This window comes from Sesamum indicum, linkage group LG8 (assembly GCF_000512975.1).
Source record: "Sesamum indicum cultivar Zhongzhi No. 13 linkage group LG8, S_indicum_v1.0, whole genome shotgun sequence".
Classification (NCBI taxonomy): Eukaryota; Viridiplantae; Streptophyta; class Magnoliopsida; order Lamiales; family Pedaliaceae; genus Sesamum; species Sesamum indicum.
The window spans coordinates 12,143,979-12,145,860 of NC_026152.1; the positions used below are offsets into that span (position 1 = coordinate 12,143,979).

The 1,882-nt window shown below is 38.3% G+C and overlaps 1 protein-coding gene across 1 annotated transcript; it reads left to right on the forward strand.

Annotated features, from left to right (window-relative positions):
- LOC105168347 (photosystem II core complex proteins psbY, chloroplastic) lies at positions 313 to 1,012 on the forward strand. The gene has a single exon (XM_011088402.2). It carries the CDS (start codon positions 432 to 434, stop codon positions 990 to 992), a length of 561 nt encoding a protein of 186 aa, XP_011086704.1. The 5' UTR covers positions 313 to 431; the 3' UTR covers positions 993 to 1,012.

A 1,882-nucleotide genomic window follows, 5' to 3' on the forward strand; every position in this document is an offset into this window, starting at 1 on the left:
AAGAATGACGAGGGAAGTGCTACACAAACAAGAGAATAGATAGCTTAGTGAGCTAAGGCCGTGTTTGCTATGGTAGGACTAAATGGTTGATTATAATAACTTAGGATTAATAATCATAATTTATTGCTAGTATTGTGAAGATCACTAACGTATCTTTAGAAGGGTTCAAAGTGCTGAAAAACATGGGCTATATATAAAGGCCTGCAAGAATCATATTCCAAATTGTTTGTGATAAGAAAATCATAGTGGGGTACGTAATATGAGGTCTATATCCCACCAATCACACCCTTTGGATAAGACATTAGCAATCCACAAATTCCCCAAGATTCCCATTTCATCTGAATATTTTCCTCAAACCCTATTTCTCCAATTTCAACATATATCAATTCTTGAAAATAAAATAAAATAAAGAGCAAAAACAAGGCTCACAAATGGCAGCTACAATGGCTACCTCAATAGCCAAATGCTTCAACCCTAACACAAAATGCAACCACCCCTCCAAGCCCACCAAACAAGTCCCCCTCCTCCTCTCCATGCAAACCCTACCAAAAGCCCTCACCACCACGTCCCTCGCTGGAACTGCCTTTGCCGGGGCGGTTTTCTCGGCCCTCTCCACCGCCAACCCGGCCCTCGCTGCCCAACAGCTGGCGGAAATAGCCGAAGGCGACAACCGTGGGATAGCCCTTTTGCTCCCCTTAGTCCCTGCAGTGCTGTGGGTGCTGTACAACATATTTCAGCCAGCCCTTAACCAGATCAACCGAATGAGGAGCACTAAAGGGGTGATCGTGGGGCTCGGGCTAGGCGGGCTGGCTGCATCTGGATTCCTCCACCCGGCAGAGGCGTCTGCCAGAGAAATTGCCGCCCTGGCGGAGGTGCCGGCCGACAACAGAGGGCAGCTTTTGCTGTTCGTTGTTGCACCAGCTATTGTTTGGGTGCTGTACAACATTTTGCAACCTGCTTTGAACCAGATTAACAGGATGAGATCAGATTGAGGAAAAAAAGAAAAAAAACAAAAAGGTTGGTGTGTGTGTATATATATATATATATATATATATGCATGAATTTGCAAGTAATTGTGGTGTTGTGTTGATTAATGAAAGGTTTTATTACTTGAACAGTTCTTCTTCTGTAATATCAGAAAGGACTAATCCTCGTACTGTAGTTACATGAGATACTATGTAATAATACTCGCATGATTAGATTGGGGATTCACGAGACTTTGGATATGAGTTCTAATTTGTTGCAGAGTTTAGTACAATTCCTGCTTCATCCTGTTCATTTAACATTAGGAAAAAGGTCAATTTTAGTCATGTAGGGGGCAACGTTTTTTTTTTTTCTTGCACGAATTGATTTTCTTAATTTAGTTCTAAAATTTTAATCATTTTAATTCTTTTCTGCTTATTTGGTTAAAAATTATATTTGACTTACCTATAATTCAATTAAATTTTAGTTTTAATCGTATAACTTAAGAAAATTGATATTTTTAGTCCATTAGGAAGTTTTCCTACAATAATTTTGGAATTACATTTTTTCAGATTCTATACCAATACCTTAAATACTGATGTAGAATCCAAATTTGTAGGAGTAATTAAGCACCGTACAGCTGAAATGATAAGAGTGAAATTGGTAATGATAACATCTTATGTAATTTCCAACTTTAATTTGCTTTTAATGAATTTCGTACATATGAAAATTTCAACTAGAATTGTGAGGTTTAAGCCCACTACGTACCCTATGTTTCACCAACCCCAGAGCCGTCCACCAAATCTCAATCATATTTATTTATTTTTATAGTTAAGCATATTCACTAGCTAATTAATGGTTTTTTGTTTATTTAGATTTGATTTGTGTCAGGATTGTCAGGACCTCAAGGACAATCAAT